This window comes from Equus caballus, chromosome 10 (genome assembly GCF_041296265.1).
Source record: "Equus caballus isolate H_3958 breed thoroughbred chromosome 10, TB-T2T, whole genome shotgun sequence".
Classification (NCBI taxonomy): Eukaryota; Metazoa; Chordata; class Mammalia; order Perissodactyla; family Equidae; genus Equus; species Equus caballus.
Genome location: NC_091693.1, coordinates 65,591,249 through 65,617,965, shown reverse-complemented (window position 1 = coordinate 65,617,965; position 26,717 = coordinate 65,591,249). Strand labels below are relative to the sequence as shown.

The 26,717-nt window shown below is 37.4% G+C and overlaps 1 protein-coding gene and 1 pseudogene across 2 annotated transcripts in view; both read right to left on the bottom strand.

The window, feature by feature from the left end:
* The window catches only part of AFG1L (AFG1 like ATPase), a 196,164-nt gene extending 170,252 nt beyond the window's left edge, over window positions 1–25,912 (bottom strand). Inside the window, exon 1 of one of the 2 annotated variants that reach the window (XM_001503984.7) lies at window positions 25,544–25,912. In XM_001503984.7, the coding sequence (XP_001504034.2) occupies window positions 25,544–25,679 (136 nt within the window). In that variant the 5' untranslated portion in view covers window positions 25,680–25,912. The remainder of the gene's footprint in view (window positions 1–25,543) is intronic. The other variant, XM_070225336.1, reaches the window with a different exon arrangement.
* On the bottom strand, window positions 4,831–7,074 carry LOC102147673 (large ribosomal subunit protein eL42-like; annotated as a pseudogene).
* Window positions 25,913–26,717: the final 805 nt, after the last annotated feature.

Sequence of the window (26,717 nt, the reverse complement as noted above, 5' to 3'; positions counted from 1 at the left end):
AGTTAATGCAGCAGGCCTGAGACTACTGTCCTTGGAAAGGCCTGCTTGCAAAGGTTGGCCCTTGGCTGGGAACTTGGATTCCAAGAGGGTTCTCACCATTCCCAGAAATGGTAGGAGTGACTCATTGTGCCCAGATGTCTGTACCATGAATAAGCAATGTGGTTTATGCTGAACACCTAGTTTCCTTCTACAAGTCCAGAATTTCAGCAAGTGCTACACAGAGCGCCTATGTGACCACCCCCTAACCCCAGGCACTGAGTCTCTAATGAGCTTCCCGGGTAGACAACATTTCACACCTCTTGTCACAGTTCATTGCTGGAAGAATTACCCATGTTCAGTGTGACTCACTGGGAGAAGACTCTTAGAAGCTTGTATCTAATTTTTCACCCCACATGCCTTTACCTTTGCTGATTGTACTTTGTATCCTCTCACTGTAATAAATCATAGCTGTGATTACAACTATATGCTGAGTACCGTGAGTCCTCCTAGCAAATTACTACACCTGGGGGTAGTCTCGGGGATCCCCAACACAGATAGTATCTTCATTCTGGGATGCAAGCAATCCATAATAGGGTCCCAGCCTGCATTTCAAGACTACTTTCCATCTACTCTCCAAAAGGTATCCATTGATACAAGAAATGATTGAGCACCTACCATATGCAATGGGTAATCAAGAATATCAAAGTTTTTTTTTTTTTTAAGTGGGGGTGGAGGGACAAAAATTGCAGCAGTAATGTATCAAGATTAACTGGCAATAGCAAGCAAAATGAATTTGGGTACAGAGAAACTGGTTAAGAAGGTATTCTAAATGAGAAACAATAAAAGCCCAAATTAGGATAGGTAATAGCAGAAATGTTAGGAAGTTTGGTCAAATGGAAAATGCAAAGGTAGATTCTATAATGTGGGTTGCCTTCTTGTCAGATTGGATTGCTTACCACGTCTCAAACATTTTCCATTCTTTCATTTCATAGTCATCCTTTGTTCATACAGATTCCCTCACTGGACATCATCCTCCTCCAGCTGTCTGCCAGCCTAATTTTCTCTACAGAATCTCACCCATGCTTCAAGGTTCCTCAGCTCCTTACCACTAGAATTCCAACTCACCTGTATTTATCTCCATCCTTTTCTCTCTCCTTAGGTTACAGCTTAAGAGCTATTTCTTATTCCGTCAAGGACTATTAATGCCTTCACTTGTCCTCTAATCAGTGGCTTTCAAATTTTTAGACCCTCTTTTTGTATCATGACCCAATATACATACACACATATATTTAACTGAAAAATAAGCTTCACGATATAATAAGAGGTTTAGCGAAAGTATTAAAAAGTAAGAAAAAAGGATGTTTCTATGCTTGATGCACTCTGGTATTTTTACTATATATACGTAGTATAAATTATACGCTAAATTTAAAACTATAATTTATAATTATAAGTATAAAATTATATATAGAAGCAGAAGGAGTACTTCCTACCTCATTCTGTGAAGCCAATACTACCCTAATACCAAAATCAGACAAAGACATTACAAGAAAAGAAAACTGCAGACCAATATCCATCATGAACATAGATGTAAAAACCTCCAACAAAATACTAGCAAATCAAATCCAACAACGTATAAAAAGAATAATATAAAACATATATATATATGTAATAAATATTAAAAAGTGAGACTTATCTCAGGAATGCAAAGCTGGCTCAACATTCAAAAATCAATTAATTTAATTCATTCCATCACCAGGATAAAGAAGAAAAATCACATGATCATTTCAATAGATGCAGAAAAAGCATTTGAAAAAAACCCAACACCTGTTCATGATAAAAAAAAAAAAACCCTCAGTAAACTAGGAATAGGGGGAACTTCCTCACCTTGATAAAGCATATCTACAAAAAACCTACACTAACATTACACTTAATGGTGAGAAAGTAGAATCTTTCCCACTAAGATCAGGAACAAGGCAAGGATGTCCCTCTCATCACTCCTTGTCAACACCATACTAGAAGTCCTAGCTAATGCAATAAGACAAGAAAAGGGAATATAGGTATACATATTGGGAAGGAAGAAGTAAAACTCCTTGTTCACAGATGACATGATTGTCAATGTAGAAAATCCCAAAGAATCAACAAAATAACTCCCAGAACTAATAAGCAATTATAGCAAGATTGCAGGATATAAGGTTAACATATAAAAGTCAATCACTTTCAGATATACCTGCAATGATCAAGTAGAATTTGAAATTAAAAACACAATACCATTTACATCAGCACCTCAAAAAGTGAAACACTTAGGTATAAATCTAAAAAATATGTAAAAGATCTATATAAAGAAAACTACAAAACTCTGATGAACAAAATCAAAGAAGAACTTAAAAATGGAGAAATATTCCATGTTCATAAATAGGAAGGCTCAATATTGTCAACATGTCAGTTCTTCCCAACTTGATCTATAGATTCAATGCAATCTCAATCAAAATCCTAGCAAGTTATTCTGTGGATATTGACAAAATAATTCTAAAGTTTAAATGGAGAGCCAAAAGAACTAGAATATTCAACATAATATTAAAAGAGAAGAAAAAAATTGGAGGATTGACACTATCCAACTGCAACACCTACTATAAAGCTACAATAATCAAGATAATGGGGTATTGGCAAAAGAATAGACAATTAGATCAATGGAACAGAATAGCGAGCCCAGAAATAGACCCAATAAATACTGCCAACTGATCTTTGACAAAGAAGCAAAGGCAAGATAGTTGAGCAAAGACAGTCTTTTCAACAAATGGTACTGGAACAAATGGACATCCACATGCAAAACATGAATCTAGACACAGAACTTACACCCTTCACAAAAATTAACTCAAAATGAATCACAGACCTAAATGTAAAACACAAAACTATAAAACTCCTAGAAGATAACATAGGAAAAACCTTGGGCATAGTGATGACTTTTTAGATACAATATCAAAGGCACAAACCATGAAAGAAATAATTGATAAGCAGGACTTCATTAAAATTAAAGATTTTAAAATTAAATAAATATATAAATAAAAATTAAAGTTAAAGATTTCTGTTCTGCAAAAGACAACACCATGGTCTCACAAAAGACAACCCACAGACTGGGAGAAAATATTTGCAAAAGACCCACCTATTATCCAAAATACACAAAGAACTCTTAAAACTCACAACAAGAAAACAAACAATCCAATTGAAAAATGTACTAAAGACTTTAGCAGACACCTCACCAAAGAAGATATTCAGATGGCAAAGAAGCATATGAAAAGATCTCCATGTCATATGTCTCCAGGGAAATGCAAATTAAAACAACAATGAGATACCACTACACACCTATTAGAATGGCCAAAATCCAGAACACTGACAAATGCTAGCCAGGATGTGGAGCAACAGGAACTCTCATTCATTCCTGGTGAGAATGCAAAATGGTAGAGCCACTTTAGAAAACAGTTTGGCAGTTTCTTATAAAACTAAAGATACTCTTACTATATGATCCAGCAATCATGGTCCTTGGTATTTACCCAAAGGAGCTGAAAAATTACATCTACACAAAATCCTGCACATGGATGTTTATAGCAGCTTTGTTCATAACTGCCAAAACTTGGAAGCAACCAAGATACCCTTCAGTAGGTGAGCAGATAAATAAACTGGTACATCCAGACAATGGAATACTATTCAGTGCTAAAAAGAAATGAGCTACCAACCCATGAAAACACGAGGACAAAACTTAAATGCATATAACTAAATGAAATAGCCCATTTGAAAAAGCTATATTCTGTAAGGTCATATATTCTAACTATATGACATTCTGGAAAAGGTAAAATCAAGGAGACAGTAAAAAGATAAGTAGTAGACAAAGTCGGGGGAGGTAAAGACGAGGGTTGAATAGGCAGAGCACAGAGGATTTTTAGGGTAGTGATAATACTTTGTATGATACTATAATGATGGATACATGTCATTATACATTTGTCCAAACCCACAGAATGTACTTCACCAAGAGTGAACCCCAATGTCAACTACGGACTTTGGGTGATTATGATGTGTCAATGCAGGTTCATCAATTGTAACAAATGTACCACTCTGACGGGAGATGTTGATAATGGGGGAGTCTATGCATGTGTAGGGGTAGGAGGTATATGGGAAATGTCTGTACCTTCCTCACAATTTTGCTGTGAACCTAAAACTGCTCTTAAAAAATAAATAAAGTCCTTTAAAAAAAAGAGAGAGAAAGAGAATCAGTCAGGCAAGACACTCAAGGCTGAGAGATTGGCCAGCTTAGGCCTGGATAGCAGCTGTATAAATTGAAACACAAAAGACTTCTCAAAAGCTGCACTAAATTAAATCTGTTACTACATCAGTGTACACAAATTATGTGATGCTACTGCCATATTATTTTGATTTGTATTAATTTGTCTTATTGTACTCCAAATGGACAGTGGGAAAATGCCATTCTCAAGATCCACACACTAATCTACAAACATAACAGGAAGATTTTAGAGGCCCGGAAAGTCTGCGCTGTTCTGATACCTCAATTTTGTACCTTATTTCACCACTTTCTCCCAAACTAAGTTTTGTAAACTAAGCTTACAGCCCATTTGCTGTAAAATTTAGTCAATATCATAATGTCCTAGAATCTGAATAATCTATTATAACTTCCTAGATACTATTTTAACAATTAATTTTTTCTCCCAGGAAAAAAAAATGAATTTCCGCAGGCTTTCAGTGTATTTGTGATTATTTCCATTACTCCCCATATTTTCTTTTTTTTGAGGTGAACATAATCTCAAGATTTCATTGTCTTCATAAGAAAACAAAATGTAAGGCTTAGAACTGGGTCACTTGACCCTTTCTCTTCTTATCTCCTCCCAGTTCAAAAACACCTCCATGTCCTATCGGCCACCATTCTCTAGATGTGCAGTTGGGCTCAATGCACTCAAGTTTCAGGACAAACGTCTTTGTACTTTTAGCCTTTTTCTGGAAAATCAGCTTAGTCTGTCCACCACAGCCTCTCTGCTTCCTGTCATAAGGCTGCTTTCCCTGAACATACAGAGAATCCCTGCCCTTCTTGTCCTGTGTCACTTTTTGCGTTTAGTGCTTGCCACACTTCTTATAGGAAGTCTGGCAGGTTTTAGGAATGTTCACTAGATTTGTTTGTGGGAGGCACTATCAACAGGGAAAGAAGCGATTTCCCCCAATTTTTAAGTTTTCCTCTGAAGACAGAAGTTTGGAACAAAAAGATTCTTCTGAAGTTCTGCAGTCTTGCTAATATGCTCCACTTAACTAATCTCACTACATTAATATATAATATAATAAACTGCAATTCTGCTCTTCTTAATGGAGCATGGTAGCCTACGATGCAGAAAGAGGAGGCAACTCAACAGCACAGTTATAAAAGAAATTAGAAAGAGGCAAACTGTCGCAAATAGCACTAACAAGAATTGTTATATACACACCAGTTTTCTTGAACAAGGTCTTAAATTAGAGTCCGTTAGGGACTGAGGGCGGTGGGGAACCTGGAAGCCTTTTGAAATTAGAAGAAAATTGTGTGTGGGTGTGGGCGTATTTGTGTATTTTCTCTGAGGCAAGATCTCTAAACATACTAAAGCCTCCTTCAGATTTTCGAACAAGTTTGTGAACAAAACTGGTTAAGAACCACTGTTTTAAAAATAATTGTCAAAACTTAAGAGTTTTAGAAGGAAAGTCTATTAATAGCAGCTCATGTTTATTGAGCATTTGTGTGCCAGGGACCAGGTTAAGTAACGTGATTATTTTTACTACTCCTCACAATAATCCTGTTATACAAATAATTTTAAAAAGCCATAGATAAATTTGTTCATTCGTTCACTCATGCTTGTTGAGAATCAACTATATTTCAGGTATTATTCTTGACAGTGGTGAAAAAACACTAAAAACAAATTCCTTTCCTTGTGGAGCCTTCACCCCAGTCAAAAGTGAAATCAAAAGGGAAGACAGACAAAAAATTAAATAAAGAAGCAGAAAGGATCAGGTAGTGATCAGTACACTGATAAGAATAAAAAAGAGTGATATCCTAAGGCCTCTGACTAACAGCGTGGGCATCCCCAGGGAGCTCAACAGAAATACAGAATCTCAGGCCCCACCCCAGGGGTCTGAATCAAAATTTGCATTTTTAACAAAATATCTAGGTGTTTCACACGCACACTGAAGTTTGAGAAGCACTATGCCAGGCAATGACTGAGAACTCCTACAGATTATGAGGAAAAGCCATCCCATGGAAGTGACATTCAAGTTGACATCTGGACGCTAAGAAGAGTCAGCCCTGAGGAAGAGCTAGGAGAACATCGTCCCCGGCAGAGGGAAGGGCTGGGGCAAAATCCTAAAGCGAAAATGGAAGCAGCCTTCGCATTTTCCAGGAAGAGAAAGGAAGTTTATGTGGCGGATTTCAAAGAACAAGGTGGATTGTGTTACAAGATGAAGCTGGAAAGGAGAGCAAGAACCAGATCATGCAGGCTCTTGTAAGCCATGGTAAATAGTGTGGATTTTATAAGTAGGATTAAGAGTAGGTAGAAGGCTTTAATCAGGGGTGTGACACTATTTGATTTGTTTTTTGAAAGACTATTCTGTTAGTAGAAAATAAGATGGTAGGAACGTAAAGTAGAAGCAGAGAGACTAGTTAGGAAATTATAACAATAGTCCAGTTCAGAGATGTCTGTGATTTGGACCCGAGAGTTAGCATTGCAGTACAAAACTAGCCAGGATCATGTAGATAATAACAACAGCAACAACAATTATTAACCTTTACTGAGTACTTACTCAGTGCCAGGTGCTTTTCTAAGTACTTTACAAACATTAATTCATTTAATCTTCACAACCACCCTATGAGGTAGGTACTGATATTATCCTTACTTTAAAGATGAAGAAACTGAGGCATAGAGGGGCTAAGTAAGTAACCTGTCCATGTTCCCATAGCCAGGTAGTGGCAGAGCCAGCATCTGTACCTATAGATACAGCAGAGAGGCAAGACGTTACAGTGGAAGGAACACGGGCTCTGCAGTCATATTCTCTAGATTCATCTTCTAACTCCACCATTTCAACTCTCAGTCATAGTAAGACCATTTTCTATGGCAGACTGGGCATGTGATCACCATCCTAGCCAATGATGCTAAGGGGAAGTCAGCTTCTGCCAAAGTTCCCCCGACTGCTCTTCAAAAGAAGACCAGGACAGGAACTCATTCCTTTCTGCCTTTATACTTTTACCTGAGAAATCAGGATACCTGGACTACTGCAAGTATCGTAAGAACATGAAGAGAAATGCTGTTGACACACAGAGGGCAATAAATCTTGACATATGTTGTGATGATTAATTTTATGTGTCAACTTGACTGGGCCTCGAGGTGCCCATACATTTGGTCAAACATTATTCTGGCTGTGTCTGTAAGGGTATTTCTGGATGAGATTAACATTTGAATCAGTAGACTGAGTAAAGCAGATTGCTCTCCCTGGGTCTTGAGCCTGCCAGTCTTTGGACTAGAACTACACTATTGGCTCTCCTGGTTCTCAGGCCTTCAGACTCAGACCAAAACTACACCACCCACTCTCCTGGGTCTCTGGGTCTCCAGCTTGCTGACTGCAGATCTTGGGACTTGTCAGCCTCCATACTTGTGTGAGCCATTCCTTATAATAAATCTCTTTCTAAACGTATATACATCCTATTGGTTCTGTCTCTCTGGAGAACTCTGACTAATGCACATATCAAGATGCTTAATTGTATTGACACTGTTTCCATAGAGCTGAGTGATAATAGCAAAGGGGATACGTGGCCTTTGTGTTCTTTGGTACTTTAAATTGGAATGGATTTCTAATTCTACACAAAGGTAGATAGTTAAGAATATCTTAGAGATATTCTTTAGAGACTTAAGCAAAATGGTGGACCAAATTGTTTCAATAGAAAGTAAGCATTTTCCCTTTCAGAAATGTTATTTTAATGGTTTGCTTCATCTTTAAGGCTTTTTGTTTTAATATCTGAGGTTAAATATTTTTTGAGAATGCATCTCCAAGGTCACACTCAAAATCAGTAAAGATGTGGTTTAACGTGCATTTTACATACAACTTGTCAGTAAAGTTGGGTTCAGCTCAAAAACATTCTGTAAGAATTTCTCAGCTCAAAACTATCCTATGATTAAAGGAAAGAATTGAAGATATGCAAGATGACACATGACCACACAAATTTACAGTTTCCAAGGTAAAGAAAACTATCTTTTTGCATTATTCCTTCCTAGATAGTTGTATGTCCAGAAATATTCTATGTAATCTGTGATGAATCTAACTATTTCAAGGCATTATGTGTGTTTACTTCAGTAGAATTAAGGAAGTTATAAAAAATCAACTGACTGTAATAGGTATTTATGTAACCCAGAAAAGCTATATGCTTTATGTTAACAACCTAAGGTTTTCTTTGAAAAACTTGGATTCACTTGAAAATTCATATGCGACAGAATCCCGAAAGGTAAAGAAAACGAAAACTAACACTAATAGTGCCTACTACGTACCTAGCACACAGCACTTTCTATATATTTTCTTACTTCTCCAAAAAATCTGAGGTAGATATTGTTATTCCTCACAAACGAAGAAGCTAAAATACCTTAAAAGCTAGGAAACTTAAGTGAATGACCAAGACAGGATCTGAAGCTAAGTGACCCAAAACCACCAGGATGTTGCCCTCATTAAAACCACCATAATATTACAGACAAGTGAAGGCTGCGCTCCTATTTGTCGTAACCAGGCAACAGAAAATCAAAACACAAACCTCTCTTAGGCCCTCTATTTTGAAGTACTCAAGCCTCCTGCAGCAACCAACAACCCGCTCCTCCTGGGGCTCCATCCTCCTCAGGCCCTGCTAGAGCTCTGCCCTGCCTGCACTCTGGAGTCAACCTGCCTCTGCTAACAACACGCTTCCAAACCCCACCAGCTGCAGCAGTTTTTTCTATTAAAAGCCCAAAGTTGAACTGTTAGAGGAAAGAAATTCCTCTCCATATAAACCAAAAAGCCTTCTATTTCACAGTTAGCTTTTAAGAATTTTGACCAACTAGATTTATGTACACCTTTTTGAGCTTTGAGAACAAATATTAATATATTTGGCCCTAAACAAATACATAATGACCTAGCCCTCAAATATGAAGATGACACATAGTTGGGAGACAAATCAGTGCCAGGTCACATCATGATTCAAGTTGATGCTGACGTGCCAGAAAAACTGGATGAAACTACCAACATAAAATTTAACTAAGGTGCATTTACTTTCAAAAACTTACTTATACTTAAAAGAATCAACTGAAAATCTATTAAATAGAAGAATTCAATAAGCAACAAATATTTTAAGAAATAATAATAAAACATCTATAAAATGCATAGCTCTGTGCTAAAAAATTCAAATACGACCAGTGCTGAGCTAGACAGACAGTGTAACTGCACTCAAAATACTGACAGGGCACTAGGGGAGATAGAAACAAGTGGATAAACAACTTTAATAAAGTGTGGTATGTAGTAAAGGGAAGAAGAGGATGCTAGAAGATCACAGAACCAAAGCTAGTAGCCTAGGTAAGGGACTTAAGGAAGGGTACTCAGAGGAAATGATGTTTCAGTTGAGAGCAAAGGACAAACAGAAGTTAGCCAGGGAAAGATGGAAGGAAGGGAAGCAGATGCATTAGCCTGAGAGAAGGCTCCAAAACACAAGAGTGTGGCACACTAAAGAAAATGAAACAAGCTCAGTATGGCTGAGATATAAAGTGGAAGGCAGAGAGTTGCTACCAGAGAAGTATAAAGGAACCAGGTGACACAGGGCCCTGCAATGATAAACCATGTGAATTTCATCCTGAAGGCAAAAGGAAGCCATTGAGGAGTTTCAAAGAATGCAGCGGCTTGATTATGCCCCATCTTAGGCAAAGAAGAAGGATACTGGAAAAATATTTCCACAGCTTTATCTTTCTAACGTACTAAAAATAACCAGTTGGAAAATACAATTTAAAAAAAAGGATCCCAATTACAATAAAAAGTCTAAAATAAAGGATATTAACAATCAATTTATAAGAACTATATAAAAAAATAAAATCTTTCTCAAAGGTGTCAGTGAAAATTTGAAAAAACAGACACACAATATTATTGGAAAGAAAACCACAACATTATAACATTGCCAATTCTTCACAAACTAATTTGGAGATTAAATACAGTTCCACCAAAATCCTAACCCGAAATTCTTAGAAAATCATGAAGAAGCAAACAAGGGGGATCTTGCCTACCAGATGTGAAAATAAATATAAAACACTATAATGAAAAGATCAATGAATAGACATTCCAAAAAGAAGTTTATGGAATAATTTAATATGTAATAAAAGAGGGAAGAATACCAAATCTTATCACCATACTTTTTTTTTTATCATCCAACTTGTAATTACACATTTGTTATTCATTTTATGTCTATTCCTCTCAACTAGACTGCAAGCAGCCAGAGGAAAGGTACCACGCCTGTTTAATTCACTGTCTACCTAGCACCAAGTGCCAAAGCAGGACTGCATTTGAACATCAAGAAGACAAAAATCATGACTACAGAAGAACTACATAACTTTAACATAGACAATTAAGACACTGAAATTGTTAAAGATTTTGTCTACCTTGGTTCAGTCATCAATTTAAATAAAGACTGCAGCCAAGAAATCAAGAGAAGACTGAGACTTGGAAGGGCAGCAACGAAAGAATTAGGAAAGATCATTAACTGTAAGGAAATGTCTTTGGAGACAAAGGCCAAGATTATCTACACCCTCGTATTCCCAATTATTATGTACGAGTGTGAAAGCTGGACAGTGAAGAAGGCTAACAGGAATAAAATTGATTCATTCGAAATACGGTGTTGGAGGAAAGTTCTACATATACCCTGGACTGCCAGAAAAATGAACAAGTGGGTCCTAGAGCAATTTAAGGCTGAACGATTGTTGGTAGCAAAAATTACAAAGCTGAGGCTGTCTTACTTTAGACACATCAGGAGAAGACAGGATTCTCTGGAAAAGACAATAATGCTGGGAAAAGTAGAAGGCAACAGCAAAAGAGGAAGACCAAACATGAGATGGATTGACTCCATAAAGGAAGCCATAGTCATGAATCTACAGAAGCTGAGCAGGGCTGTTGAGGACAGGACATTGTGGACATCACTCATTCACAGGGTCACCAGGAGCAGGAGCTGACTTGATGGCAGGTAATAATACCGAGCACCTACAATGCCTGGCATATGATAGGTGCACAAGAAATATTTGCTAAATAAATGAATTAAGCAATGGGAGGCAATAGATTATTTAACAAGTGACATTTGGACAACTGGAAGACAATAGAAAAATTAATTTAAATTATTCCCTCATACTACATACCAAAATAATTTCCAGATGGTTTGAAAAAGTAAATACATAAAAAAAATTCAAACCAAAAAAAGAAAGTATACATGAATATTTATTTAGTCCAGAGGTCTGCAAACTATAGCATGTAGGTCAAATCAGTCATGCCCATTAGTTTGTGTATTGTCTGTGGCTGTTTTCACACTACAATACCAGAGTGACAGAGACATATGGGCTGCAAGGCCAAAAACATTTATTATTTGGCCCTTTACAGAAAACGTTTGCCACCTGATCTACTCTTTTAACAGGTGCGGACTTTCTAAGCCCAAACCTGTCTGGACATCACAATCACCTGTGAAACTCAAACTTAATGAATCATAATTAAATCCCAGTAGGAACAGATCAAAAACCTAAATGTAAGAGCTAAAACTATAAAACGCTTAAAAGAAAACATAATTGTAAATCTTCATGACCTTGAATTAGGCAATGATTTCTTAGATATGACATCAAAAGCAAAAGCAACCAAAGAAAAAATAAATAAATCAGACTTCATCAAAATTAACACTTTTGTATATCAAAGGATATTATCAAGAAAGTGAAAATACAACCCACATAATGGGAGAAAATATTTGCAAATCACATATCTAATAAGGAACTTGACTTCAGAATATATAAAGAAGTCTTACAACTCAACAATAAAAAGATAACCCAATTTTTTAATGGGTAAAGGATTTAAATAGACATCTCTCCAAAGAAGATACATGAATGGTCAATAAGCACATGAAAAGATGTTCAATATCATTAGTCATTAGGGAAATAGAAATCAAAAGCACAATGAGATAGCACTTCACACCCACTAGGATAGTGATGATCAAAAAGACAATACTGAGTGTTGGAGAGGATGTGGCAAAATTAGAACCCTCATATACTGCTGGTGGAAATGTAAAATAGTGCGGATGCTTTGGAAAATAGTAACAGTTCCTCAAGAAGTTAAACAGAGTTACCACATGACCCAGCAATTCTACTCCTAGGTATATAGCCAAGAGAAATGAAAATACATGTCCACACAAATACTTGTACACAAATAGTGTGCAGCACTATTCATAATGGCCAAAAAGTGGAAATAAGCCAAATGTCCATCAACTGATGAATGAATGAATAAACAAAACATAGTATATTCATTCATACAATGGAATATTATTCAGCTATAATAAGGAATGATAAATATTACAACTTGGATAAACCTCAACATAACGCTAAGAAGCCAACACAAAACACTACATATTGTAGGGTTCCTTTTCTATGAAATGTCAAGAATATGCAAATCCAGAGACAGAAAGTAAATTAGTGGTTGCCAAGGGTTGGGGGCAATTGGGTGGTGGGGGGAGAGAAGAAGGAGGGAAATGGGTAGTGACTGCTAACGAGTATCGGGTGTCTTTTTTGGAGTGATAAAAGTGTTATGGAATTAGATAGTGGTGATGGCTGCACAATTTTGTGAACATACTAAATACCACTGAATTGTACATTTTAACAGGGTGGATTTTATGGAAGGTAAATTATATCTTAATAATAACTTTTTCAATTAAAAAAAATTCCAGCAAGAAAACAACTTTCCCAAAACATACATATGATAACAAACTTGTATCCAGTATACATAAAGAACATCTACAAATAAGATAGAGAACCCAATTTAAAAACGGCCAAAAGAGGTGAACAGATACTTAACAAAAGAAGATAAACAAATGGTCAATAAGCACATGAAAACTGCTCAACATCTTTGGTCATAAAGTAGATTCAAATGTAAACCGCAATAAGATATCATTTCACACTCACTGGAATGGCTAAAATTTAAAACCTTGACAGGGCCAGCCCCGGTGCCGTAATGGTCAAGTTCAGCATACTCTGCTTCAGCAGGCCCAGGTTCAGTTCCCAGGCATGGACATACACCACTCATCTATCAATAGCCATGCTGTGACAGTGGCTCACATACAAAATAGGGGAAGAATGGCAAGAGATGTTAGCTCAGGGTGAATCTTCCACTGCAAAAAGAGGAAGATTGGCAATAGCTGTTAGCTCAGGGTGAATCTTCCTCAGGAAAAACAAAAAGGTTGGGGGGGGGGCCAGCCCCAGTGGCCTAGTGGTTAAGTTTGGCACACTCCACTTCAGCAACACAGGTTTGGTTCCCAGGCACAGACCTACACTACTCGTCTGTCAGTGGCCATGCTGTCGTGGCAGCTCACATACAAAAAGAGGAATATTGACAACAGATGTTAGTTCAGGGTGAATCTTCCTCAGCAAATAAATAAATAAATAAATAAATAAAGAGGGGCCAGCACCATGGCCGAGTGGTTAAGTTCGCATGCTCTGCTTCAGTGGCCTGGCATTTCGCCGGTTTGGGTCCTGGGCACCGACATGGCACCGCTCATCAAGCCATGCTGAGGCAGCGTCCCACATGCCACAACCAGAAGGATCCACAACTAAGAATATACAGCTGTGTACCAGGGGGCTTTGGGGAGAAAAAGGAAAAATAAAATCTTTAAATAAATAAATAAATAGAAATAAAAAATAAAACCTTGACAACCTCAAGCCTTGGTAAGGATGTATTGCAACCTGAAAACTCCTACATTAATGATGAGAGTGTAAAATGGTACAATCACTTTAGACAACACTTTGGCAGTTTCTTATAAAGTTAAACATACACTTACCATACGAACCAGAAATTCCACTCCTAGGTATACATCCAAGAGAAATGAAAACAACTATCCACAAAATAACTAACACAAGATTGAAGCAGCTGGAAAGAATTCAAATGTCCATCAACAGGAGAATGGACAAACAAATTGTGGTATATTCATACAGTGGAATACTATGCAGTAACAAAAATGAACTGCTAAAACATAAAATCACATAGGTTAATGTGAAAAACGTAAAATGGAAGAAATCAGACACAACAGAGTACGTATTATATAATTCCATTTAGATGAATTCAAAGAACAGGTAAAATTAATCTATTGTGATAGAAAAATTAATCTATGGCAAAATAAATCTATGGGGATAGAAATCGGAACAAAGATCAACCGTAGGATGTAAAGAATAACTAAAAGAGGCAGGAGGAAACTTTACAAGGTGATGGAAACGTTCTATATCAGGGGTCAGCAAAGTATGGCCCATGGGCCAAATCCAGTTCATTGCCTATTTTTGTAAATAAAGTTTACTGGAACCCAGCCATGCTCATTCATTTATATATTATCTATGGATGATTTTGTACAACAAGGGCAAGAAAAAGTTGTGACAGAGATCCAAAGGCCCATAAAGCGTAAAATATTTACTCTCTAGCCCTTTACCGCAAAGGTTTGTCAACCTCTATTCTATATCTTCATTGAGTGCAAGTAACATGATGAATATATTTGCTAAAATTCACTGAATACTACACATAAGATTTGTGGATTTCACTCTAAATTTCACTTCACTTAAAAAAAAAAATCCCAGCATATTTTTTTGAGGAAATTCCTAAAATGATTCTGAAATTTATATGGAAATGCAAAGGACCTAGAATAGCCCAGATCAGTGTTGTACAAAGAAGTATAACATGAACAACATATACAATTTAAAATTTTTTAATAGCTACATTTTCTAAAGCTTTTTAAAAGAGGTAAAATTAATTTTACTAACATTTTATTTAATCCAACACATACAAACTATCATTTCAACTGTTGGAAGACCATTTTTCATCGGTCTTTTGCATTTCTGCACACCTATAAGTAGAGGTACAGATAGCTTTTGTCCTAGATCATCTTTTCAACAGTATTTGTTGCTGTCAAGTATAATGTCCCCCTCCAGGTCAAAAGCTGAGTTTGTTTACAGCCCCCTTATAAAAAATAGGGTTTCCTAAGCTCAGAGTTCCTCAACTATGACACAAACCCACTGAATATGCAGGCACCCACCTATACCAATTGCTGCATCACCCCATAGGGTCTGAGGGGCAAGAGGAACTAAGGCAAACATGAAGCTCACGTTGCCTGCTGGGCCATGACTAATAAAATTCTTTGTCTCAAGCCAGCCCTGGTGGCCTAGCAGTTAGAGTTCAGAGCACTCCACTTCGGGGGCCGTGTTCAGTTCCTGGGCGCAAAACTACACCACTTGTCTGTCAGTGGCCATGCTGTGGCGGCAGCTCACACAGAAGAACCAAGAGAACTTCTAAGTAAACACAACTATGTACTGGGGCTTTGGGGGTGGGGAGGAGAAAAAAGGAGGAAGATTGGCAACAGATGTTAGCTTAGGGTAAATCTTCCCATGCAAAAAAAAAATTCTTCATCTCAAATCCAGGAGTTTCATGTCTTCTGCCAACATTCATCAAACCATGGCAGGTTAACATGTCACCTTGCAAGCAGGGTAAAATCTTAGATCTTTCACAGTTCTTGACATCAAGGACTATAATCAACATGTAATCAAAATTTTAAAAATTTTAATAAGATATTTTATAGTCTTCATTTTCATACTAAGTCTTCAAAGTTCAGTATATATTTTTACACTTAGAACATGTGTCAATTTGGATGTTAAATTTTTATTGGAAATATGTAATCTGTATTTAGACTTCATAAAATCTACAGTTAGGAAAGTGGATTCACATTCCCAAGTTGTTCCAAGAATACCCATGTTGATAATGAGGGAGGCTATAGATGTGTGGGAACAGGGGGTATATGGGAAATCTCTGTACCTTCTGCTCAATTTTGCTATGAACCTAAAACTGCTCTAAAAAATAAAGTGTATTAAAAATAAAAGTTTTCCAATAGCTGAATCAAGTATCTTTTAAAAATTTATATTTAAGTTAATTAAAATTAAATAAAATTAAAAATTTAGTTCCCTAGCCACATTGGCCACATTTTAAGTACTCAGTGTCCACATGTGGCTAGTGACTATGGTATCAGACAGCTCAGGTCTAGTCAGTCTGGAAAAAGAGTGAAGTTAGAGGACTTACGCAGCCAGATATTAAGAGAATTAAGACAGTGTAATACTGCTACAAGAACAGACCAACGGTAAAAAATAGAAGCCCACACATATATAGACGCTTTTATTTATGTAAAGGTGGCACTGCAGTAGCCTGGAAAAAAGAGCTCTATTCAAAAAATGTTCCTTGGTCAACTGGAAATCCACATGCAAAAAAATGAATCTTGACCCAAACCTAGCATCATACACAAAAATTAATTCCAAATGGATCATAGATCTAAATGTGAAAAGTAAAACAATAAAGCTTCTAAAAGATAATTTAAAAATACCTTCATGACCTTAAGGTAAACAAAGATTTCTTATGATCATAATGAACTTATGTTCATTAAAAGACTCCACTAAAAAAATTAAAATGCAAGCCACACAGTGGGAGAAAATATTTGCAATCTACATATCTTCAAAGGACTCATATCCGAAATATATAAAGAACTCCTACAATTCATTAAGAAATAGAATCCAGGGGCCGGCCCCGTGGCCAAGTAGTTAAGTTCACGCACTCTGCTTCGGTAGCCCAGGGTTTCACAGGTTTGGATCCTCAGCTCAGACCTAGCACCGCTCATCAAGCCATGCTGAGGCGTGCATCCTACATGCCACAACTAGAAGGACTCGCAACTAAAAATATATACAACTATGTACTGGGGGGCTTTGGGGAGAAGAAGGAAAAATAAAATCTTTAAAAATAAATGAAAGAAATAGAATCCAGCAATTCCACTTCTGGGTATTTATCCGAAGGAAACAAAATCACTATCTTGAAAGCTATCTTCACGCCCGTGTTCACTGCAGCATTATTTACAATAGCCAAGACATGGAAACAACTTAGGCGTCCATCAACAGATGAATGGATAAATCAATAGTAATATAAATCAAGATGTTGATTACCATTGCGAGTAAAAAGCTAGTGACTTGGAAGGTGCACAATGGGAGCCTCTGGGCACTATAAACGTGTTACTTCTTGCTTTAGGTTGCACTTACACAGATCTATTTATCAAAATACAGTGGGCTTTTATACTTATCATCTACTTTCTAAATGAAACATATTTCAATAAGCATACTTAAAAAATAAAGTTAACAGGGGCTGGCCCCGTGGCCGAGTGGTTAAGTTCACGCGCTCCGCTGCAGGCGGCCCAGTGTTTCGTTGGTTCGAATCCTGGGCGCGGACATGGCACTGCTCATCAAACCACGCTGAGGCAGCGTCCCACATGCCACAACTAGAAGGACCCACAACAAAGAATATACAACTATGTACCGGGGGGCTGGGGGAGAAAAAGGAAAAAAATAAACTCTTAAAAAAAAAAAAAGAAAAAAAAAGAAAGTTAACAGTACTTGTCCTTTCTGTACTTTCTACTATGCACATGTAGTATTTTTATAATTAAAAATAATTTATTTTTTAAATAGAAAACATAATCAGATACAAACTGAAGAGATCTATCTTAATAGCCCCAAGAGTTTTAAAGGTGAGACACGAATATGATCTGGCCACCAAAAGTTAATGCAACACAAAACAGAAAAGGTAACCTATAATACTGCTGCTAGGCATATCTAAAGGAATATATTGAGATATGGGGGACACATTTTCAGAGTGACATTCATAAAGTAGACTGTAATCTCAAGAAAGGAATGGTTTCTAGATCCATGTCATGAGATTTGACTGATAGGACAAATGACAGCCGACATTGAGAAGAGAGTAACAACACCCCAGCATCCTGTATCTAGCATATAGATGGCACCAAAAAATATTTGGGGAATAAGTAAATGAATGGATGAATGGGAGAAATATAAGGATGTTTTAAAGGTTGTAAATGGAATTGGGACAAGTAAGCACCCAATAATTTGATAAATGAACAAACAAGTAAATAAATGAATAAGATACTATCAGTCTTGATAATGTTTAAAGAGCTGTCATAAGTCCGATGAGGACTAGAGTTATATATGTTGTGTCTGGAGAAAGATTCAAGATGAATGGGGAGAAGTTACAGAAAACCTTGAATTTCATCCTATTTAAAGAATTTGCTAACAGTTAGGGCTGTCCAAAAACAAATAGGATGCCTCAAAAAGAAAGGGTTAAGACAGAAACTACATGCCCCTCTGACATTCGACTACACGACCCAGAGGTCCTCTTCAGCTCTAACATTCTATGGTTCTATGAAACGTTATCTTTATATCTTACTGCACAGTAAATAGTTCACAGCCTCTTGAGCTCCTTTGAAAACAGCATCCATAGGGCCAGCTCCGTGGCCCAGTGGTTAAGGTTGCGCGCTCTGCTGCCGCAGCCCAGGGTTCAGATCCTGGGCGCAGACATGGCACCGCTCATCAGACCACGTTGAGGCGGTGTCCCACATCCCACAACTGGAAGGACCTGCAACTAAGATATACAACTATGTACAAGGGTGGGTAGATAAATCAGAAAAAAAAAAAGGTTGGCAACAGTTGTTAGCTCAGGTGCCAGTCTTTAAAAATAAAATTGAAAAAAAAGAAAAAAGAAAAAGAAAACAGTATCTTACTAAATTAAGATATTTTACCTTAGTGACTTACCTGCATACTATAAATCAAATTTCAACAGCTGTCTTTGAAACATGATGACAAAAGCAGTAATTCATATTTTCTAAGAAACTTTAGGTGTTCAGGACAGCCAGAGAAAAGGTAGTTAAATCCAGGAGAACAAAAACCATCCCTGGTTACCTACGAAGGCCCTTTGACAATCAGAAAAATCAAAACTGCATATTCTAGAATTCAACGCACTGAAATCAGACTGACCCCTTTACTACTGTTAATATATGTGAGTCCTCCCCCAAATTAAAATGGTTTTAGTAATTCTATATAGAGTTCATCCCATTTCTATTCACTAACTGGAATCCACCACCCAGCATTTTCAGCATTAATACTTCAATTACTCCTGGCATAGCCTCACATTTATATAATATTTCCTATAGTTTTCAAAGGACTTCCTCATATTATATAATACCTTATTTGAGCCTAGTAAATGACATTTGAGGAAGGTAGAGTTAGGATAATTAATCCCATTCTACAGATGAGAAAATGGAAATACCAAATTAAATGATTGATCCAGTACTACAAAATGAAACCAAAATCACAATCTAGTCTTTCCAGGTCACATTTTATCATTTGTCTGGATCCCGTATGTTCACCAGGCCTAAGACAGAACTGATGGAAATTCTTCAAAGTAACAGTTATGAAATAAAAGGAGCTTCACTTCTTCACAAAGAGAAAGAAGATTGTTGCCAAAAAGTACACACGCTTAGTTAAACAAAATCAAAACTATATAAGGAATTTAGATTTCCAGTTTAAAATGTTTACCCAACTGCTGTGAGAAAAACGCACAATCAGGAAAAGCACATTTAATATTTCTAAAGGGCTGGATTAAAATTTCAGCTGTAAACTTCATTACTGTAATTAGATTTTTAACGCATATTTATTAAACATCCATTCAAATACTGTGCTCACAATTATTCATGAGTTATTTGTACATTTGTGTTGACTTTAACAAACTGTAAACAGTGGCCACTGACCAGAAATGTTCTTGTACAATGACAGAAGCCCATGCTAAGGTCATAGGCAGCCCATTTACGTTCTATTATGTTCTAATCATACACAAAAGATAAATATTCAGCTGCTTTTTTGAAAACTGCAATGGTCATCAAGGACCCAAAAAGTCAGACTTACCAGTGACATTAAAGACCTATGTTTGCTTCAGTAATGAATAAACAAAGTGCAGAATACAAGAAAATCAAATCTTAATTAAACTCTTTCTTTAGAAAAACAACATAAGCCATCATCAAGGAACGTATCACAAGATGATTTACTTTATTTATAAGGGGCTGATTTAGGGGCTTTAAAAGGTGCTTTTGATTTAAATAGAAAAATTATGAAAATTAAAACTAAATGCTTGCTGGTTATCATTCTTTTCCTTTAGAAGCTAATCTTAAATATGCCAATGTGTGTAACTTTACAAAAGGAAAAAAATTGTACTTTAAATTTCATGATAATAAATCAGTAAAATACTGCGTAAAAATCTGAATAAAGCTATTCTGAAGTAATTATAGGTATGGCCTAGCATACTGAGTAACCCCTTAATATTCACTCTGTTCATACACTAATAATGAGATCTAAGGTATCTATTTTCTTTCAAACGACAAAGAAAAACAACATCTATTTGTTATATTCATTTAAATTTTATACACTCACACACATATACAAATGAGAATTTTTAAATGGAATCTACAGGAGTTGCATTTAAGATATAAACTGCATTATGAAGCTATGAAGGAACTACTCTAAGAATTACACACTCAGGCTTTAAAAATTGTTGAAAACTGCCACCTGGTCAAGAATATGGATAGATATCGTGCTGAAAAGGTAACTTCTGGTATTGCCTCAATGGAGAGAAGAAATAAGAAGGGGCAAGCAAGACAGTCAACAAAGGTTATGAAAAAGACTCCAGAGATAAAATTATCAGGTACTTCCAGTAGGGTAGGCATACAAAGGGGACCTCAACAGAACACCTTAGGCAAGGAAGACAAAACACAGCAAGAAGAACAGACATATCCAAAAGGCTTTTAAGAGAGAAATTAGAACAAATCTTAGTCACAGGTTAGTGAAATATATGAGTGATCTAGTTAGATATATTCAAGCAGAGGCTAGAGGACCTCAGAGAATTTATAGCGCATATTATTGCACTGGGCCTAAGGCTGAACTACCTATTTCTACACCTTTGATACCAATTATTTCTGTGGTACTTTTCGTGAAAAGACAAATTCAAAAACACAGTTATACCCATTTAAACATTCATCATTTACTTAAACAAAGAGAATGAAGCTCTTGAGGTGTAACACAGCGCTAATCTACAGAAGATCAATAATCCATTTCTAGACCTCTGAAGTTCCTTTCTATCACTTCTACTCTTGGACTGACCCTATTTCATCTGCCTCTCCTTCCACCCCAGAACTACATCTAGGGCACTATGTCTATGTAATAAGCTGTGCTATGCTTTTAAAAAATTTTAATTGAAAGAAACCATTAACATGAAGTTAATCAGCCTCAAGAGTGGGAATGAATATTCTTTCCTAATATAATAATAAATGTTAATGGAAATCCAAGAAATATGAAGTTTCACATAAGGGTATTCATCTAATTGGGTAATAAAAGTCCAAAGCCCATCTTCTTAACCACTTTTCTGTACTACCAATAAATTATATCAATTCATCAATTCATATGGCTGAGTTGGATTAGTTCTCCTCATATTAATACCTAATCAAGATCTTCTATGCACATGTAGTAAAGAATAGATTGTGGAGCTAAAGGTAAATATGAGTCATCATTTAAGAGACACCTAAAAATATAACATTGAGATACAGAGGGACACTATAATAATAGGAAATCACAAGATATGACTCTCATATTACCTTGCCTCTATGAAATAAACTTAATTTCTAAGTCTAGCTTAAATAAAATAGAATTTTCAGACAAGCTAATTTTCAGTTTTAGAAAACCTAGAAACATTCTCTTCCTTGGCTTCTCTCCTAGTTTTCCTATGACCTCTCTCCTGCTCTCCGACAAGTTTATGTTCTTCTGCTCATAAACTGTCAGTTTTCCTCAAGGACTCACCCTCAGCCTTTTCTCCTTTTCACCCTACAAATATTCCCAGGCTAGTTCTTCCATTCTCATGGGTCTCCACACCTCATATTTCCTTTCTTAGTCTCAGATCCCCATATTTTCTACAACTAATTAGACTTATTTACCTAGAATCGTCATAAACACCTCAAATTTAACAAATCGAAAATGGAATCTCCCTCTAAAATGCCTCTGGACCTTTCGTGTGTTTGTTTCCCTTGATAGATGGATGGTGAAACCACTAAATTACCCAAACTAGGAAACCTAAATTGGTCTTAACTCTTCTTTCCTTCTCTTCCCCAAAGCCTGTCAACTCTACCAAAGTGTCTCTGAATTCCCTCTCTTGCTGGCCTGCTCTCCACCTCTTGCCACAGCAGTAATTGAGGCCACAAACTACTCTCCCTTGAACTACAACTTCCTCCTAAATAATCACCCAGCTTCCAATATTCCCCCATCCAGGCATTCCTGATCTGTTTTTCAGGCAGCAGTAAGAATAATCACGCTAAACCAGATCTGATCACCTCTCTTCTTAAGAAACCTACAAAATCGTCCCACTGAACCTACACATCTTCACACACCACACAAGCCTCCTTTAACCAGATCCCAGGCCACCTTCCCAGCTTCATCTCTAGCTATTCTCACTGGGGGACCATAAACCAATAAAGGCCATGTACAGCTCAATTCTATACTTTTACTAAAAAAAACTTCCTCTCCCTAAGCAGAGCTGCTTTCTCATCTGTAGTCCTACCCCTCACTTCAGATGGGCCTAGATGATGGGTTATTAATGTCCATTATTATGTTAAGGAGCTAGTAGAACACAGAGGTTACGTTTGTGGTTCTGGAGCAAAAATACCTGGGTTCAAATCCCAGTTAAGTGCCCACGCCTGTTTATTCATCTATAAAATAGAGATAACAATAGTCTTACAGGGTTTTTAATGAAGACTAAATTATGAAGAAAGAAAGTGCTAGTATACTGCCTGGAACATAGAAAGGGTTCAATAAACGTTAGCTATTGGAATTTCAGCTCCCTTCCAAGACTGTGAGCTATTCAAGGGCTGGGACCCGATTTCATTCACTTCCCTCCCCCCCACACACACACTTAATACAAGGCTTCAACTGAATTACCAATTTTGAGGCATTTTCTACCCACACCACAGCCACTCTGATTTCTAACAAAATACTTCCCTTTAACTATCTAAAGGTTGAATAACTGTTACATTAATGAAAACCTTAAATGAAGGTTTCTTTCTTAGACCTAAAAGAAAACAGGCAGTGAAATCAAAATTGACCATATATGCTTAAATTACCTAAAACACCAAATTTCACTTTCAATTTTTTAATAATCTAACTATTTTAAACAGATGTATCCCAAATGGAATTCACAATATTGTATTTCCTAAGGAATTTAAAGTTAGGCAATCAGGTAGGTGATTTGGATGAACAGCATTCTAGGATCCCTAAAGTTTTCATAGTTCCAGTTTCCAAAATGTCTTGGAGTCAGGGCTGGCATTAAAGCTTAGATGGGGCATAAAAACAAAGTTAAGAACCTGCTCTTCCTTTCCCCTTATTACTTTCCTTTCTCTATTTCCTTCTTTTGTTTAACATTAAGCCAATGCTTCTATCACATTACACTGCAGTAAACAGTAGACTTGGAAAGACGAAAAAGTAGAGATAAAATATGAACGTATGTAAACAGTAAAAAAAAAAAACAAGAAAGGGATACAAAACAAATTTTTAAATCAGACTCTAAACGCTGAATAACATTTCAACTTAAACTGTCCTTTTGTTTAAAGAAGGGGAAGGAGCATCTTTAGCTACAATCAAATCAACCTCTACCCTAGCTGCATTTTCATCAAATCTCCACATCCAAAACTGGCTAAATTTTGAGAATAGGAAGCAGTATGAATACAGGTTAACAGCATAGCCTTTATGGTCAGATATAAGTCCAAATATAGCCTTTACTTGAACCCACAAGTTCTGACACTTAACTAGCCACATAACTTCTGCAATCTTGGATTCATTATCCCCAAAATGAGGATAATGAAAATTAAATGAGATAACGTATGGAGAAAGCAGTTAGAATAGTGCATGACACAGAATAACCACTCAGTAAATCTTATACGTTATTATGATGACGTTCCTTAAATCTTAATTTTCATAAATTATGGTACATGTATAGAATGGAATTCTATTTTAACCATTTAAAATATGAGGCAGTTCTATATGTATTGATACGGAATGATCTCCAAGATATACTAAATGAAAAAAAAGAAAGGAACAGAACAGTGTGTATAATCTGTTACCATTTTTATTGTTTTAAAAACAGATATTTATATATGTATATGTTTTTATATACACAGAATGTCTCTGGAAGAATACATGAGAAACTAGTAACAGAGATTGCCTCTGTAGAGGAAAACTAAGTGGCTAAGGGATAGAGATGGATGAGTCTTAACATTTTACCATATTCCTTCTTGTACCTTTTGAATTTTGTATCATTTGCTTTTATTGCCTATTCCAAAAGTAAAGTTTCCATTACGATCCAAACCTTATGTTACCAAAATATCCCATTATATAGTAAGTGAATTATGCTAAACTTTGCAGAAAAATCTAAGGTGACTTAATCATGGTGCTAGCATTAATTTCAACTCTATTGATGATAATAATGAAAGACTGATACGATTTTAGCTAAATTAGCCAATAAGAATCCATTTAAGATGTATAAGAGGGAGTGCTTGGAGATGAGAAACAGGAAAGCATAAGTATGAGAGAGACAATAAGAAAAACGTCATTCATTCATTCAAAAAACATATCTGCCAATCAGACAACAAACATTGTGTGAAGTGCTGAGGAAACAATGACACCTCGTCCTTGCCTTTGAGTAGCCCGCAGTTTAATGGGAGTATATGAATACAGCCGTAAAATTAGCACTCCTGTGGGCTTGGTTACTCAAAATATATGTTCATTCATTCGTGAACACATAACAATTTGAATGAATGAATGAATGAAGCAAGACCCATGATAAAATACACCCCCCTGAAGCCTATAGAGACTTGAAAAGAACATGAAGAACCTATCCCTCAATCTGAGGATGCTTGTACACTTGGGTTCCCAGAACCCCGAGAGCCCGCAGGGGCCTGCAGAGGTCCCAGGCTTGGCTTTTAGATCAGTGCCCGGTCGGTCACCAGCCCGGGAGAGCCTGGGCAGGCGGAAGGCGCAAGGGTCCCCCGGGCCCAACCCCACATTGCATCCCATCAAGCCAGGCACTCCTGCACCTGGGCTCACCGGGTCTCAACTCTACACCGGGAAGGAACAAACTCTGGGTCGACCTCTGACACTCAAAATGAAAGTCACTCTGGGCCAGCTCCCTCAGCGCTCAGGACTCTTACATGGGCAGACAGTAATAGAAGGGCCTGAAAGTCCTCTCGAGGGGCCCTTAGCTCCGAAAACCGTGAAAGCAGAAGGCAGCTGAGGAGGGAGGGTGACTGACCCGAGGCTTCCCCGGTCAGAGGCAGTCATGGCCTACTCAAGGCACAGTCACTGACCTTTCCAAATGGGGTTTCCAAGGACGGTGGCCGGAGGGGCGAGAGCAGCGGCCTTGGCCCCGCACCCAACACATCTCCCTCTCAGCCGGCTCTGTACTAAGCGCAGGGTAACCAAGGGCGACCAGGAGGCCGCCATCTTGAGCTCCGTACAAGGGAAGGAAGAAAAAAATTTTATTGAAACCCAGATGAGAGACTGCAGCACGGACAAACGCAGACGGGCTAACGGAACCCTCTGGCCAACAGAACGAAAAAGAGCAGCGGAAGAACGCGACCTCTAGTACCCAGGAGGCGGGTTGGACTGCACTGCCCTTCCTTCCGGGTGGCGCCAGCCGAGACTACGACTCCCAGCATGCAGTGCGGCGGCGCCGTGGGAGGGGCGGGGCGGGCAGTTCTAGGCTTGGGAGGAAGGGCGATTCTCCGCCCAGCTCTGGCGGTGTAAGGTCCCTAAACATTCTCAAGGAATTGGAATGTGATTACGACGTGTAGTCACGTAACCACCTCTGAGTCTTTTCGGTTAGCGTAACTGAGTGAGATTCCGAAACCTAAATAAAATGTAGGTGACCCAATGAGCCCTCATATTTTGAGAAAATATTGATGTTACTTCGTCACACCTCTCTAAATGGTAGCCCCAGGGTTTTTTGTCTCCAGCCAAACTCATCTTTGGCATCTTTTGTCCAACTCATCTTTGGCAGAATAGCTGAAATGTGTTCCTACCACTTTTGCTTTCTGTATTTGAATAGCATAATTCATTTTCAATATGGCATATACTCAAATGTTTTGAAAGAATTTATAAATAACATGGGAAAGCCAATGGCCTGAGATGGACAATGAATGGATGGAGTGGCCATGAGATAGTGTATCCAAAGAGGAATTTCTAAGTGATCTGCCCTAATTTGATTAAACAAAAAATGTTTTGAGTCACTATGATAAGTGTATTGGGAATACAAATTGCTGTTCAGAAGAGGCTGGCATTCCAGTAGGAGGGATGAAGAAAGTAACAGATTCTACCAGGTGTCAGAGAATCAATGAAAGGAGAGCACTTTGGCTGGGAAATCAGGAAGACCTTCTAGAAGCTTTACTTTTAACAGGAAATGAAGACATTCCAAGAACAGGGAGTAAAGTGAGCTAAGGCAGGCAGGAAAGAAAGTCTGGATTACAGGAAGGAGAAGCCAAG